We start from the raw sequence: 14,911 nt of genomic DNA on the forward strand, positions 1-14,911 counted from the left end.
TTTCAGCTTAATCTGTGATTTTATTATGCGGTTATTTCAATCTCACTTTGATAACGGCGCTCCAAACAGTGATAAAACAAAGGAAGATCGTATTTAGATACAGCGATGATGAATAATGTTAGAAACACCTAAAGCAGAAATGGAATCCAGCTACGTGTTCTGTTTTGCTGTACTCAGTGGAAACCATCGAGAGAGCATTTATGAGGCGTTCTATGAGGGATAAAGACATAGCTCCTACTGGTGGCTGAGATTCAGCTCATCCTCTTCCCCCAACACATCTTGCTCCCTGCAGGTTACACCAGTAACAGGCTGCCAGGGCCACGGCCTCAGGCATAACTTACTAATGACAGCAGCACCCCCAAGAAGGAGGACCTGGAGCTGCAGCCTCCCACTCTTGGGCACAGAAATTGGAGAGGATTTTTGCTGGCAAAAATGATCCCTGCTGTACAAAACCATGAAATTTATTTCAAAAGCTTGAAATAAAGAGTTTTACTTAAAAATCAAGGCGTAAGTCTGCGGGTACGCTGCGAGAGAATGAAAGCTCTCATCAATATTTATACTTAGCTCCACAAAGAACACAGGAGCTCATTTACTAAATATCTTTGAGAAACCAAGCCTTCAGCCAGACACAGGCCAGGGGAAGCATTTTAGCCAGGCAGGATGCTTCAGGAACCGTCTTAACAAGGAAAAGCTCCACAGGAGAGCAGCAGTTCTCAAACTGCCTCACAAGTGATGCACCAAGTGCAGGACACGGGGCTCTGGGAGAGGATGCAGCAGCAGGGGATCTGTCTGCAGATCCACTCCAGCTCCTGTTGGCTTCAGTGAGGCTTGGAGCCACCCTATGGAAATGTCAGATATCATTAATACATCAAACACAAGATCAGCGTACGGCAGCCCTTGGATCCAGCCAAACACAGCTAATGGAAGCCAGTCCATGCGGCTCCATGGTGCATAACCAGCAGTCATCCCATGGCCTGCCCACAAGCCCAGGTGGGTCACGTACTGCATCAACAGGTAGAGACCTGGCTCCTCATCACTTCAAGATCATGAGACCAAAGGCCTTCCGTGTGGAAGCTGCAGTTTTCATCATCAAGTCTGTTTCCAGCACAGCAGCACATGGCAACTCCTGTGTCCTGCTGCAGTAACTGAAATGTAAATCCTCACTCTCCCAACCTGCAGGAAACTGATAGAGGCAGAAGGCAGGTGATGATTCATTCACTTGCTATCTCAGAGCCCAACGCTCCTTCCCCAAGAGTAGCACAGATCACACCTTGCCACCCACCTAAACGTTTGATAAAAGTTAAATACAACTACCTGTGATTGATGCCTCTCCTCACATATGCACTCCAGCCACAATCTGGATAATGTGTAGCGTTATTAAAGCATCAATTATCTCCAGCACAAGTGGAGCTACATTAGCAGGACTGCAGTCTGTTCATTTTGATAAGGGTTTCTCTGTTCGTTTATCAACAGAACGGGGACACAGCAGGGCAGGGATCCTGCAGGGTTTACCTCTGCTGGGATGGAGTTGACACTCGCATCCTCCCTAAGTGCACTGTCAACAGCAGCACGCTGATTGAGAGGGTTTCTTTCTGAGTACTTGTGAGCCTGGGGGTCCAGCCCTCTTGAAGCTAAAGCAGTTTGTCAGCTCACGGTCCAGCCCCTGTACACTGCAGCAGCCCCTAACCCTCCAACCCATCCAGAGGTCCATGGAGCAGAGGAGGGCTCCCATTTGGCTAAGAGGACACTTCCAAATACCCACCAGGGATGTCCAAATGCGTGGTGTGAAATACTACTTCACAGGCAGACCTAATTTCTTAGGAGGCCACTGCCAGCCTACAGCCAAGCCTTCCTATGTCCCCCTGTGCTGGAAGAGGACAGGAGTGAGCACTGACTGCCCTGAGTAGACAGCCCTGTATTCAGACCAGGTCTGCACCAATCGCCAGCTGCATTTGCACTTTTCCATCTGTTTACAGTCACTTCCCTCCATCCATCAACGAGTATCTTAAAAGTAAAAATCTAAGCTGATTAACGCTAACACCACGGTCACCTGGACCTTAAACTCACACGATAAATCTCACCATGCTCTTGACGAGCTGCATTACCTTCTACCTTTGGGCTAGAATGACTTTAAATGGCTTTTAAATGAATGAAAGCTCGGAGAAGCAAACCAAGGGCAGCCTGCTGCGAACTGGAGACCTTATCACTGTCCTCTGGTGGGGGAATAAGGCAGTGCCAGGCCAGGGAGGCAGCCTACGTCAATGTTTAGATAAAACAACCCTTTCTGCTCACTGAAATAACAGCAACAAAAAACAAAACACAACAGCTCCGTCTCCCTCCCTACATCTGATAACAATCAAATAATAACAGGAGTGACTTACGCGCTCTCTGCCTGGTACTTCAGTCTGGCCTTCCAGTTAATACACGCTATGATTAAAGCATCTATAATCTGCAGTCCGTGGAGACCTGTAGAGCACAGCAGCAGCGGGTGTGCAGCCTGATAAGGGTTGTTCACTCTGTGCAGATGAAACTTTCAATATTTATAACTGCTGATTTTTTTTTATCCCAATGCCTCCTATTGAGGGGAAGAGGGTGAAAGTTTAAAGATAAAAGCTTGTTGAAGGACCAGGTGGAATGTTTTCCCAAGGACAGGCACAGGGTTACAGCTCTCTCTTCTAAAGGGAAAGTTTAAGGACATTGCTTGGGGATGTGCAGCATCAGAGACTGGGGATGAAGCCTTTGGAATTATGTAAAGGCCAGCCAGGGTTTCAGCTGTGAACTCCTCTGAGAAAGAGCTTAACCCTTCTTCCAGATACACGAACCCAAGAAAACTCCCTCATTTTCAATATCATGTATTAAAAAAGAACCCCAACACCCCCATAACATCACTACTGTGGAAGATACGAATGGCATTGTCCATCAGTAATTTCAGCCAAACAAAAAAGATGCAGAGAAAGTCAGTGAAAATAATTAGAAAATAGAATCCTGAGTGAGTTGATCTGCATTCTTAACAAGGAGTTCACTTCAGGCCAAGGCACAGCACTTAACAATGTGGAAAACACTATCAGAAGGAATTTCTGCAGGACCTCTGAAACCGTATGAGAAATCCAAATTAACAAAGCCATTCCAATATCAGTGGGGTAGTTAAAACTTAACTAGCGCCTGCATACACACCGGCCACAGCTTCTGCAACGCCTGCAGTTTGTGAGCAAAATTACATTAAGCTGCTTATCATTCTGAAGCAAAAAAATCAAGGATTAAACTACTTTCCAGTGCACATCAGTTGGCCGCCCTACGCACTCACCACCATTATGCTCATTTCCAAAGCTCATGAGTATTTTGAATTAAGAATGATGTTTACAGTTATGCACTGAGGTCACTCACTACACAATGGTTGCTATAGGAAATGAACACATCTGAAACACAGAATCAATACCACCCAACCCCTCAGACCCTCTGAATGGCAGCAGGGCGGTCTGTCGGTGCAGTCATTGATCTCAGCCAGCACCAGCAGCTTTGGAAAGAAGGGCCAAGATCCCAACAGTGAACAAATCCAGAAAACAATACTGTGAGGGAAAACCCCTCCAAAACATCATTCACAAAGAAAAAAAGTCTGTATGTGGATACTGGAAAAGGTCCCTGAAGAGGGCTGCTCCTTCAGAAGGCAGTCCAGTTTTCACCTCTTAAAGAGATATTTCAAAGGCAGAATTGTCCAGCAAAACATGTGAGTTTGGTGCAGGTCCTGAAGGTCCGTCAGCTGTGCAGATGTGTTTTTAAGAGATGGCATCAATCTAAAGCAAAGTGCTCTGCAAGGATATCGTTTTTCTTCCCAAACAAACCTCGCGCTTGCACGAACTCCAGCGGCACTTTAGCAGATGTTTTCTTTATTTCTTTATCAAAAAGCTACAAAAAGAGAAAATATTGACAAAATTCAGTACAATCCCCTTACTGTGGCTGATACCAACACTCACCCTAACACAATAAAATATACAGTAAACCTTTTAAATGCAATACAGTCCTGCCGCTACCGCTGCCAAATGCTCCACCATTTAACAGACATTTTCCCCTTGGCTGTAAGCAACCAAAAGTCCACCTAGCTCCTTCCCCAGCAGCAAGGCTGATCAACAGGACAGTGCTGTTGCAGTCAGGAAGCAGTCTCCCTTCCTCTTGTTATAGTCATTCCCAAAAGCACAGCAATACTACCTCAGAAGCTGAGAGCTCCAAGAGCCCTGATATGTCATCCTCTATTTCAGACAGCGACTGATTGAGGATAGCAGCTGCCTGGGCCACATCTGGGTAATAATGGTTTTGTAGAGACTGCAAGATAAAGAGGAGAAAGTTTAATGAGCACACGGTAACACACATCCACCTGGCTTTATGCACAGGTATCCTAACAAACCCCTTGGTTACGAACATTAATTCTGGCAAAGGAGGCAAGTCTGCTGTACTGCGTTATTACACAGCTTAAAGACATACAGTAAAATCTGTATGTCTTGAAGCATTAGCCACATTTAAGACATAATTAAAGCACCCTTCCACCAGGTTCACATTCAGCCCAAGACAGATGGATTCCTCCACTGGCTGTAGCTACTGCAGCACACACCTCAACTCTGCCACCTCCCAGAGCCCCACTGCTGCATCTGAGCTCCCGCTCTCTCCTGCAACACCCACCTTGCACAAAATCCTTGCGGTGTTTAAATGGGAAGTGATAATCCTGCCACTAAGGTCACCAGGAGCAACTCAACTAATTTCAGCTTTCATACACCATCCTATGAATGTTCCATGTTAAGAGTGAACACTGCAATCTTCATCATTTTAGAAGTCATTTCTACAGGATGACCCATCTGTACTCAAGTTCCATCAATGCTCAGCATGCTCTTCTCTCCCCTCCAAAGCAAGTAGAAAGCCCCATACATTTGCCACTATTTACTCTTTCAGCTCTTAACAGCCCACTTTCCAGCTGCATGGCCAGATGTGCACTCACAAGACTCGTGCTAATTAGCAGGCACTAGTTCTCATGTGTTTAAAATCCTCTGCCTCTTACACTAAGGATAGAAAATGATGTGAAGAGCCAGAAATTCATCTCATTTGCAAGACGTGTCTGTCAGAAGGTTCATGGAAGTGATAGTGCTGGCTGCCAAGTTGTGTCATGTAAGCAGCAAGGGTGGGAGAAGGCTGTACCTACCATACACAGATGTGCCTTGTTAGATGACATACCTGAAGCTCCCAGAGCGAGCTCTCCAAAGCCCTGCTCTCAGATGGCTCCTCCTGCTCCATAATATACGGATCTTCTGACAAATCTAAGGGAAGAGACACAGAGCTAAGACCTCCTGCAGTGTCCATGACACCAGAGGGAACCCAGGGACCCAGAGCAACCAACACACTCAGGATCTGGGGCCAGGATCTCTCCAGGGATCCTGCTCTTCATGCTGCCTAAAGGTGTAACACAGAAGTCCCCGCCTTTCCCTCTTACCTTGTGGTCCATTAGGTCTGTGCATCAGCACTTTGCAGGCCGGGTGCCTCCGAAAGAGATTACAGATGAAAGGAATGACCATGAGCAGAGCCTCGGGAGGAGCAGTGAGGGCCAGCCGGGACAGGCGCTTTATGAATGCTGCCACCAGGTACGCTGGCAAGTGACTGTGGGGAAGGAAGAAGACACCAGAATGTCAAGAGTTCCAGCAAGTGAACCAGCAGACATCAACCCAACCAGCATGTCAGGCTAAGGACCAGTGGGATTCCTCAGCTTTTTGGACTATGAAATGAAAAGGAATCGTACAGCTATGAATTGTGATTTCAAGCAGTTACGTGGGGTCTTGTGTGCTGTCTGGAACAAATTTTGGGGCATTTCCATTCAGTGCATGAATAATCTCACATCAGTTTGTGATTGAACCCAGACACAGGGCACTACTCCAGACACTTGCTGTAGCCAAGCACAGCTCTTGTACACGGCCATTCACACTGCTGTCTTTATTCAGTCATTTTATAAACTTCTGAGTATTCGGCCAGGCAACCTTAATTATATTTTTCTAATGTAGTTCTGTGGGTTTAATTAATACACGTGCCATGGTGTTAAATTTATGTAATACTTGCAGGACTAGAGCAAGCGGTGCAGCTTGTAATGGGAACATAAAGCTGCTGTCACGTAAATGTGCAGAATAGTTCTCTTTTATGGTAGAAATGCAGGTTTTTAACAGCAATCAGCTCGTGTAGATACATTCTTCAGGTCAGCAGAGCTGGGATGAGATGACAATTTCCAGCCACTCATCCCACAGCCCCAGGGCTCCCTACACCTGCAAGGCTCAGCCAAACCACCCCAAGGTACAACCATCTGCCATGTCTTGTTACTCTCTCCAGAGAACACTATGAGCACCAGGGGGGTGATATTAAATATCACGCGCTGAGCATTACTCTTAGTTTATTTTACAACACATTATGGCAACTCTATGACCAGCTGCATATCTAGTTTATTCCCTGGGCATGATGAATTGACAGCATCAAGACAGAGCGTCAAATGCTTTATATTTCAATATTACACGTCTGCAAAAAGGTCATCAATTTATCAACAGATTTATGATACTGCGTCTATAAAAAGCCTGCAAATGTTCCTTTTCCATATTCATAAAGATGGAGAGAAAAATCATCACTTTCAGCCAAACTGGAATACAGATCAAAATACATCCATAATGATTTGCCGATCAAACTCAGATAATGAACTGCAGTTTTAGTCTGTGAAACCAGACAGATGCGTGGCGCATCTTCAGAGACATCACATGAAGAATTACAGCACTGCAGTAACACTCTTAGATTCAGTTTTCTCAATAAGAAAACAAACTTAATTCAGCGAGCACAATGACTACATTAAATCCAGACACGGGAGACTGTTGAAGAATGGACTCTGGCCAACTGAAAAGTAGCAGCAAAATGTATGTACGTATATACTGAAAGGTACATATATACTGAAGGTTCTACTTACGATGAAGACAAAAACAGATCAGCCAAATGGAAGAAGCGGGCTCGGTACTTCACGTGGTAAATGGAAGGGTCCAGGAGGCTGTAGAGCTTTTTGTAAAAGTCAGGGTATTCCCTATTGAGAAGGCAGGAAGGAAAAAGACAACATCCTTTGCTGATTAGTGACATCCAACAGGACTACACTGTGTTTATAATGTCTGAATAATGACCGAATAATGTCTATATGCTTCTAAGAGTTCTTCATAAACCACCCCAGATCACTGCTGTGTTGTGAGTGCCTGATGAGCTGCCTTTGGCTTGCCCCCACAGCCACCACTTGAAATAAAGCTGTAAGGTGAACTTCTGGCTGGTGCAGTGCCCAGCTGTTCTGGAGATGTGAAAACACATCCACTGACTGCAAATGGCACAGGATCCAAAGACTACAGCTCTGCTACACCATCAGATCAATGGAAATTGATTTCCAAGAGCTGAGCAACCACTGTCTGGAGAAGAAAGTATTGAGGCTTAGCTCAGCTGAAAAAGAGGTCAAACTATCAGAAGAGCTCAGCATCCAAACAGCTGAGCTGCTTGGGCAGAGCTTGGCTTCCTAATGGCCAAAGCCTGAAGATGTGGAGAATTCTTTTGAGTTCTGTTTATGTGAAGATGTAGATGCAGACACTCGTGTCCCTTTACACAGTGTGCTCCTTTTACTTACAGATTATGCTGATGAATCAGAATAAATAATCCATTTAAGGCTAGAAGACTAATTGCTCCACCTGTAAGAAAGCAGGCATCTATCAATACAATAGATAGATAAAATGATCAGCTACAACCTATTTCATTATTAAACCTTCCTGAAAGTAGCACAAAACCAACAGTGTCTGTAAGTAGACACAAAGGCTAAAAGCCCATCTTCACTCACCTACTCCATAGGCCGCTGTCAAGAAGTCGATCATGAGAGTGGGCTCGTTCATGTGAGGCAGGATGGAGTCATGCAGAATAACAAGAACTTTTTTGTAAAGGCCACTGGGAAGCTGTGAAGAACAAAGCAATACAGTCAGACCATCACAATGAGAAGAACCTACCAGGGGTCCTACCAGGAGGATCACATAAAGGATGGCTGCAGCCTCTCAGGATTAGCAACTGGAAAGCAACGTGGATCAGCAGCAGAAGTACCACTCACCTGGTGCTTCAGAAAAGTGAGCCACATCCTTTCAAACGCCTGCCTGTGTGCCTTAAAACAGAATTGCAGGTAGTGAGATAAAGACATGGGGTAGATGAAGATCTGTTTCCAGTAGAAAACAGAGCTCTTAAGCAGGACAAGAACATTTACCTGCAGCCTCGACACCTTCCATTCCTCCTGGTCATCTGAGAAGGTAAAGGAGAGATGGACGTTGAAATGGATGTTAAAAATAAAAACAATGATTTGTTTTCAGTCCTTTGAGCCAATCCCAGTTATTACAAATACCCCCATAAAACTGAAAGAGTGCAAACACACTCAGATAAGAAGCAAAAAAAGTTTACTAACCTTGCTTCACCATAAACTTGACCATGTCACGCTCCTTGTTTGGCATGTTAATGGGGGAAATGAGGGAAAATACGTTCTGCTGGTAAAACGGCAGCGGCTTCTGAAATAGACACAAAGCAAAGGAACTCCTGCTTCCAAAGTGGTTCCACATACCAGTGGTTCCTCCCCACTTCACAACCAAGGTGTGCGTGCTTTAGAGCAGCAATTCATCCAGACCCACCCCAGCACAACTCCTCACCTCCTTTATCTTCTGCATCACGTGCCCAATGCTCTCAGTGACCGCCTTCATCACGAAGTACCGAACGTCGTCGTACTCCATGTATTCTTGGAAGCGAGAGATGAGCAGGGAAGCATCCTCGTGGATGGGAATTAAGCCATTAACAACCACCTAGAAAGAGGTTGGTGAACAAAAGCAAGTCGGTTTCTTGCCATGCTGGAGCAGACAGCTGGGAGAGCTGAGGGCAACCCCTGTCTGGTGTCCAACCCACATCCCTCACATCACAGACACCGTAACTGGGAAATGATGTTGTGGCTGAGCTGGGGTCAGCACCTTCCCGCTTATCTCACCCAAAAATCAGAGCTGATACTTAGAAATACACAAGAATCCAGCCGGGCCCCTCACAAGGGCAGCACTCTACAGGTGTTTCCAGCTCTAGAGCCCTCAGCCCTCTTCTCCATCCCCATCTCCTTACCCGAATATCAGCCCTGCAGTGCAGCTCACCTTCAGGAGATGACGAGGAAAAGCGAAGCTGCCCTTCCACTTCTCTGCCACCAGCGGGCATTCCGCCTCCAGCTCCACGAACTTCATCAGGGTGCAGAGCCCCGATTCCTTTAAAAAACCCATTAGAAAAAGCGCTCAGCTGGAGCAGCAGGGAGGTGCTCGGGCACAGAGGGGCTGCTCGGTGCAGGAACAACAAGCATTGCATGCAGGTGGATGCAATTCCCCATCAGAGCAGGAGGGCGTACAGAGCCCCTGCAGCATCCCCACCGTACAAAGCAGCAGCCCCGCTGCTCACCTTAACCTGGAAGGACTCATGTCCCAGCAGCTCGTTCATGCTCTCCACGCAGTCATTGTAGCGGCGCTGTAGTTCCCTGCTTGGGAAAGGAGCGGCGCTGAAGCTCCCACCCCCCCGGCCGCGTGTCCGGCCCTATTCCCGGCCATCCTTTGCCCCATCCCCGGCCCCATTCCCCACTCACCGCTCAGTGCATCCTCCTGTGCAGGCAGATCGCCGACCCACAGCTCTCCCCTCCGCAGCAGCGCAGCGAACAGCCGGCGGCACGTCCGGGATGCGCTCAGCACGTCCTGCTCCTCCTTGGCCTGCGGAACAGCGATACCGTGAGTGATTGATACCGTGATTGATACCGTGAGTGATGCCCCGAGTGCCACCCCCCGTCCCCGCACCGCCAGCAGCTCCAGGATCTCGAAGACACGGTTGGCGTTACCGCGGTCTCCCAGCACGGCCTCCAGGCTGGCAGCCAGCACCGAGCCGGCCATGCTGCTCTCGGGGAGCTCCGCCTACAGCGGGGCCGGAACACGGCGGAGGAAGGAGGAGCGGAACGAGGAGGGGTTACAAAATGTACATTTATTACAGCTGCGATACAGCGCGATTCATCGCGGTGCTGCTGGGCTGGGATGGGCGGCACAGAGACACCCGACGGCATAGGAACAGCATCAGGCAGCGGTACCGGCCCGCATTGAACCAGGCTCCGCTCTGCTCTTAAAGCGAGTTAAAAAGGTCACCGTGAAAAAATAAGTTGAAAACCATCTGGGGAAAGGAATGCTGTAATTCCGGTCTCGTTGTACACGATGTGCAGCAGGGGAAGGTTGATCCATTGAAGCCGTTTCCTCACGCAGTGCTGTTTGCAAACAGTTCTGTTTATGGCAGAAAAGCAAAGCCCACGGGTCTGGGCAGCTCGTTGCTTTTTAGGTAACAATAAGGCAAACTGAGGGGGGAGGAAGAGGCCACGCTCCATTCCCATCCAGAGAACCCACCCAAAGATACATTCATCGTTAGCTCTAGTAAAAGAATAGTACAAAAGTTATTAGCTCTCATCTTTACACAGTCCAAGGACTCCACGTTCCCCTTCACACCTCCCCCCTCCCCAAAAGCTGAGTAGAAAGTACCGAACATCTCAACATGTTGCGAGAGCAGAACAAAACCCAGCGGCTCCGATTGATCCATGGCAGTTCCTTGGCAGCTGCAAAGCCACTGGGCAGCTCATCTACCAACAAAAAGCTACACTTTAACACACAGCACACAGCATTTACTCAGTTCATGCCTAAAAGATCCATTAAAGTATTGAGGACGAGCGCACGGGGTGGGGGCTTCTGTAAACTGTACACAAAACTACTAACAAACATTTTAAAAGGCTTACAAAAAAAATGGAGAATGAACCTTAGCGGGTTTCGTTTGTCTTTCCTTTCCTTTTTAATTACACGTACTTACAGGTTTTCACATTTACTGGCTAAGCTTTCAGGGAGCACTTCAAATGTAAGTTGGACCTTCCAGAGGTATCTACCTGAAGCTAGAACAGCATGCAGCTTTCACAGACGTCACATACTTGGTGTTAACCACACCGGGTGCCTTGAACTGCTTCAGTATTGATACTGAGAGCACATCCAACTGTAGCAAAGAACTGCATGGTCCCACGGGCAGCTTGTGGTACACTAACATAGATGGACGTTACTAACAGTGAGGGCATTTCACCCATTGACTTTTGTGAAGCTGGACATAACTGAAATCTAAGCAATGTTTGCTTTATCAGGGTTGAATCAGCACAGAGAGCAGCAGCAGGAAGCATCCCGTACAGATTCTGAGTGCTGCAGAGCTGCTAGCACTGAATTGCTGTGAGAGTTTTCACGTCTAAGTGTCACAAAGTCCTTCTGGTAAAAGAAAATAAGAGGTGGTTTCACTTCATTCAGGTGCCTGGAGTAGCTTCTCATTCTGCTTAGCAAACAAGAAACGCTGCATTTCCCTGTTATTGCCTTTGTTAGTTCAGCTTGGTTTAGTAGGTGCCTTTAATCTGACTGTAGGTGTCCTCATTTGGACTTTCGCTTGCTGATTCTGGGCTTCAGATGTTGCTGGTGTCTGGGCTGGGTTCTGTACACCTGGAGCCTGAATCTGGGGAGATGCCGTAGTCACAACTTGCTGCTGTATCAGTTTCTGCTGCACAACCTGAGCAGTAGCGGTGGTTGCAGGAATCACCTGAACCTGCTGCTGACCTGCTGTGGTCTGAGACAGGGTCACGGTTTGGGGTTGAGCTTGGACCTAGACAAGGCAAGAAGACAAGGCAGCCATTAGATTCCTGCTCTGCAGAAGAGGTGTTTAGTCTAAAGAATTTACAGCAACCAGATGTGACCCATTTGTACAGAAGGGCAATGGCCACATCCTTCCAAAACTCTACCCATGCCACATAAAGGGAAAAATCCAGAGAATTCACATACGTGAACCTTCTGTAGGATCAGATTCTGATGCTGCAGGCAGAACCTACCTGTTGGGAAACTGAAACCATCTGCTGAATGTTGGCAACAGTTGCCTGTTGCTGGACGACTTGAGGAAGTTTTGCAACCTTCAGGTGACCATAAAATAAAGAAAGATTTAGTCAAAATAAAACTGCTAACAGCTGCAACACACCATGCCTATCGCAACTGCTAGCAAGAGTCCTTTCCTAAGCTGCGTTTGATGTGAGTTGGTATCTTGGCCTTCTCAGTGGTAGCACAGATTTGTAAATAAATTAAATGTAGAACAGCATACTAGAATAGCATGATTAGCTGGGAGGGACAGAGGAAAAGTACATCTCTGAGCTTTAACTGAAATATATTTGTTTCCTCTTAACTATACATAACACTGAAAGAAGCACGGACATTCCAATGGACTACTTTAGCTTTGAAAGACTAAGGCTTCCAGTCCCTCATCCCCTTCCTTTTCCACACTTAGACTGATCTAGTTATGCAGAGAATTAGGGAACCATCAGCTGCTCTTAGCTGCTAGAAATCAGGCCAGGAGGCAGCACCAGAAAACAGGAAGAAATGCAATTTAATTGTCCCTAATAAAAACAGAACGAATCCATCGCTAATAAAAAGGGGTGACATAGTTTACTTCCTCTGATGAGGAAAGGCAAACTTTCCAGCTGGTTTCCCTGACCTGTCAGAAGGCCAGATATTGACCACCAATTAATCTTAGTATTAAGTTAATTCAAACAAATATATAACTGGAATTAATTTGAGCAGGTGCTGAAAAGTTACTACACCTGTTATCTCTAGGATTATCCCTTCACAGCGGTGTTTAGAAGCGTGGAATGGTGTTACCTGTACCTGAATCTGAGCCTGCACTTGCTGGGTTCCACCTGGCTTCTGGGTTTGGGAAATTGGGGTCGTTAAGAACTGAGTTTTAATGGCAGGCTGTGTAGTATAGGTTACTTTTTGTTGCTGCGATGTCTGCTGTTGGGTTTGGACTGTCACCTGCTGAGCATTTATCTACAGAAGGGAAAAGAACATCAGTGACTGCAAAATACGTATGTCAAAGAACAGGTACATAACTCATGAGATTAATTACATTATATCATTGAAGCAAATCAAAAATACCCAAAGGAGCATAGGAAATCGCAAACAGATATTAATAGAGTCCTTCACTAGATATAGTTGGGACCTACTCATAAGAAGAAATATTAACTGACTGCCTAGGAGTGCCACCACAATCCAGAGCTAAAGCTTTGCAACCACAGAAACAACAGGAAACTCAGTGGGAAGACAAACTGTGAGTACCTTTTGCTGCACAGTAGCTTGACCCTGTGCAACCTGGGGCTGGATAGCTTTCTGCTGCTGTGCTGCTTGATGATGCTTGAGTTTCAGAAGCTGCTGGACATGCAGAGGCTGGGCAACTACAGTCTGACCTCCTGAAAATTATAAACACGGTTACAACTGTGAGTTCTCATTTATTGCTTTGTCCCAACAGCTTGCAAACACAGACTGTGCTTTTACAGGCTTATACATCTACATAGCTTTGAGCACTAACAAGCCACTGATTTTAATAAGACTTTAATATGATTTTGACAGTAGAGTTGCACGAGCAAGCTGCACTTGTGTTCTTTCTAACAATCATACTTCTACAGGAAAACTTCTGTCTGCACTACAGGAGACAGCTACAAAAGACAAATTCTCCCGTACCAGCTTCATACTTACAAGATGCAATTACTACAGCTTTATTTTCAAAACTGTATCTGCTCTTGTCTACTCACATGCAGACTTCTGGCTTAAGAATGATACTGACCTCCAGATGACATGGAGTAAGCACAGTTTTCTTACCTCATTTTTGGAGTTCAGCCTCCATCGCAGTACTTTATTGAAGTATAAGTCCCACAGGAAGCATTACCTGAGCACCCTACCTTTATGGAAGCAGAATTTAAAACTACATTATATTTTAGCAAGTGTACTGACATACCTGCTGCTTTCTGCGGCTGCCCAATAGCAACACTGATGCCTGCAACAGTAACAGGGAGTGTAGTGACTCCTGCAGATGACACAACAGCAGCTGGAACGGACACCACTGGAGGTTTCGCCAAAGCAACCTGTGCTGCTTGTGGAGTTTGGGCCTGGATCTGTCCTTGTGCTTGAAGCTGGGAAGCAGGAACACGAGTCTAAGCAGTAAGGAATGAAGATTATTGTACCAGCCAAAAAATATTTGCTTCATATAACAGGCGATTAATAAGTGATAGTGGTAAATGTTTCCAAAATATGATTTCTCCTTACACTAATGCACTTCAGAGATGTGTCAGTTGGTAAATGCTATTAAAGCTATTTGCGTTAGAGGTCTTTCGTACAGCCTAAGTAACACAAAGGGCACTTAAGTGCACGAATAACCAACATTCAGTTCATTTAAACCAGCAGTGAGTACAATGTGTCTGCAGCTGTTTTCATGAAGTCAAAGACAACTTACAAGACGGGCAACTTGCAGGTTTGTCACAGTAGTGCCTGTGAGGACCGGACCAGGACGAGGTGCTGTAACAGCAGTGAGTTGTTGAGTTTGCTGTTGCTGCTGCACTTGAACCTGTGCCGCTTGCTGCTGCGCTCCTTGCTGTGTCTGCTGTGCTGCCTGCTGCTGAGGAAGCTGTAGCTTCTGCTTCTGCAACTTGATCAGCTGCTCCTGCAAAAATACAACATTTCCTTCATTTCACATCTTTTATAGGGCTACAGGAAAAAGAATGGAGATGGACCTGCAGCTCTGAAGAAACACTGCATGCCAAACTTCAGTTAAGATCAAAGAACTGAGGAGCAGCTCCTGTACACAACAGGTTGTTGGTGGGTAAACAACAGTAAGTACTTTACACCCAGACCTGTGGTTGTAGCACTTCTATTTGAAATGACTATCAGTCCTCCCTGCCCTCAAAGTTTTTATAGCATCAACTCTGAGGGAGACCCACATTTCATTCTAGCCC

General features: G+C 46.2%; 2 protein-coding genes across 14 annotated transcripts in view; both read right to left on the bottom strand.

The window, feature by feature from the left end:
* Positions 1-9,997, bottom strand: NOC4L (nucleolar complex associated 4 homolog). Its single transcript, XM_015877643.1, has 15 exons — positions 9,879-9,997; positions 9,670-9,794; positions 9,493-9,595; positions 9,198-9,305; positions 8,715-8,864; positions 8,477-8,576; positions 8,282-8,316; positions 8,132-8,182; positions 7,871-7,982; positions 7,664-7,724; positions 6,974-7,084; positions 5,474-5,637; positions 5,218-5,300; positions 4,204-4,317; positions 1-3,903 (listed from the first exon to the last, which is right to left on the bottom strand). Exons 1-15 carry the CDS (start codon positions 9,969-9,971, stop codon positions 3,787-3,789), a joined length of 1,527 nt encoding a protein of 508 aa, XP_015733129.1. The 5' UTR covers positions 9,972-9,997; the 3' UTR covers positions 1-3,786.
* A 717-nt stretch (positions 9,998-10,714) lies between these two features.
* The window catches only part of EP400 (E1A binding protein p400), a 41,650-nt gene continuing 37,453 nt past the window's right edge, over positions 10,715-14,911 (bottom strand). For 9 of the 13 annotated variants that reach the window (XM_015877636.2, XM_015877634.2, XM_015877633.2 and 6 more), the window contains 6 exons: positions 14,413-14,619; positions 13,918-14,113; positions 13,242-13,372; positions 12,792-12,953; positions 11,969-12,046; positions 10,715-11,745 (listed from right to left, as the gene is read on the bottom strand). In XM_015877636.2, coding sequence (XP_015733122.1) covers positions 11,473-11,745; positions 11,969-12,046; positions 12,792-12,953; positions 13,242-13,372; positions 13,918-14,113; positions 14,413-14,619 — 1,047 coding nt within the window. In that variant the 3' untranslated portion in view covers positions 10,715-11,472. The remainder of the gene's footprint in view (positions 11,746-11,968; positions 12,047-12,791; positions 12,954-13,241; positions 13,373-13,917; positions 14,114-14,412; positions 14,620-14,911) is intronic. The other 4 variants (XM_015877641.2, XM_015877629.2, XM_015877640.2 and 1 more) reach the window with 2 other exon arrangements.

Source organism: Coturnix japonica, chromosome 15 (genome assembly GCF_001577835.2).
Source record: "Coturnix japonica isolate 7356 chromosome 15, Coturnix japonica 2.1, whole genome shotgun sequence".
Taxonomy (NCBI): Eukaryota; Metazoa; Chordata; class Aves; order Galliformes; family Phasianidae; genus Coturnix; species Coturnix japonica.